Source organism: Loa loa (assembly GCF_000183805.2).
Source record: "Loa loa unplaced genomic scaffold supercont3.1785, whole genome shotgun sequence".
NCBI lineage: Eukaryota > Metazoa > Nematoda > Chromadorea > Rhabditida > Onchocercidae > Loa > Loa loa.
This window is the reverse complement of record NW_018109964.1, coordinates 1-1,704: the sequence shown is the minus strand read 5'-3', so window position 1 is coordinate 1,704 and position 1,704 is coordinate 1. Positions and strand designations below refer to the sequence as shown.

Here is a 1,704-nt window from a genome sequence, read left to right as displayed (position 1 = left end):
TATTATTATTATTATTATTATTATTATTATTATTATTATTATTATATTATTATTATATTATTATTATTATTATTATTATTATTATTATTATTATTATTATTATTATTATTATTATTATTATTATTATTATTATTATTATTATTATTATTATTATTATTATTATTATTATCATTATTCTTATTATCATTATTATCATTATTATCATTCTAAATTTGATTACTACTAAATTGTGTAATTTCAAGGAAAAAGAAAAAATGGTAAATATGCATATACGATAAAAAGGGATAATCATAAGGTTGATGCTTATCTATCAGCTGATAATGTTAATGATGAGGATGAATTTTCGCAATCATTATTTGGTAGACGATCGGAGAAATATCACTGCACTGGTAACGTTGATTTTTTGGCTACTTTTTTTTCGTCCTTTAAAGATAAGATGCAATGAATTTGATAATTTGTTAAATGATAAAATATGAGAGAGTGATAAATAATGATAATTACATTAATATTATTTTTACTTAATTGTTATAATTTTACAATTAATGAAAATTTAATTTGACAAAATTGAAAAAATATTAAATGTAATCATTTATTTATAGCTGAAACTCCTGGTATTTCACAATGTTATGATGCACAAGGACGTAGTGTAGGTAAAGTTGTAGCTGATAAATCAGGTAATACAATCATTTATAATGATAAGGATGTACCTATTGCAACAGGAAGTGTACAAAAAATTAACGATCATTCTTATCAGGTATATACTTTAATCAATTATTCTCTTTTACATAATTTAATTAATAATTAATAATATATAATACTTAATGATTTTAGTAAATTTGAATTTTTAAATTTTTATTAAATTGGAATAAATTTTCCAATAAACTAAATGAAATAATTTTTAGGCAGTAATTAGCAAGAATTTATTTATTGCAAAATTGAAAGATGCTCGAACATCAACATGTTGCCGTGAAATTACCGGTAAAAATTGCACAGATCCAATTAAATTAGCAAATCCATCATTTAGTCATCCATCGGAACGTGATGGTGATACGTTAAAATTGACGTGGCCTGATTGCGTTGATATGTCCATTGATGTAACATTGCCACCAAGTAAGTATGTGCTAAAAATTTTTTATAATTTAATATTTTAAATTTAATAATTTTATATTTTAAATTTAATAAGTTTTGGCATACAAACTGGTATTTTTTCTTTTCATTTATTTATTGCTTTATTTTTGTTTTTAGTTATTATATAAATTAATAAATTTAAATAATGTAAAAATTAATTTAAAATTACTTGAAATAATCAAATTGTTTTCATCTTTTTTTTTTTATAAATAATTATTGTTATCACAAAATTTTTATCAAATTTTCCTAAAATGTATTTTTATTATTCGTTTTTTTAAAAAGAAAATTTTGCAAAATTTAAAATTTTCATTTATTTAATTTTTAGGAGTTCATATTAATCGTCTTGCAATGAAACTTGACGTAATGATTCAACCAATTGGAAAATTACGTTGTATGGATGTTGCAACATGTGGCCGTGAATGTTATTACTGTGATTGGTGTAAAAATACAAGGTTATCATATATTATCAAGGTTATCAAAATACGTGATTAAAATATATGACTAGCAAAATATTGATAAGTGATTAATAACTTTATATTTTGATTTGTGTAAAAATACAAGGTTATCATGCATTAT

At 20.7% G+C, this 1,704-nt stretch overlaps 1 protein-coding gene across 1 annotated transcript; it reads left to right on the top strand.

Moving 5' to 3' along the window:
* Positions 1-241: 241 nt before the first annotated feature.
* LOAG_15309 (hypothetical protein) lies at positions 242-1,620 on the top strand (the record flags this gene model as incomplete). Its single annotated transcript, XM_003150800.2, has 4 exons — positions 242-389; positions 600-754; positions 903-1,110; positions 1,454-1,620. Coding segments are annotated over 4 exons (678 nt in total), but the record flags the coding sequence as incomplete, so codon positions are not given.
* Between the last annotated feature and the right edge of the window lie 84 nt (positions 1,621-1,704).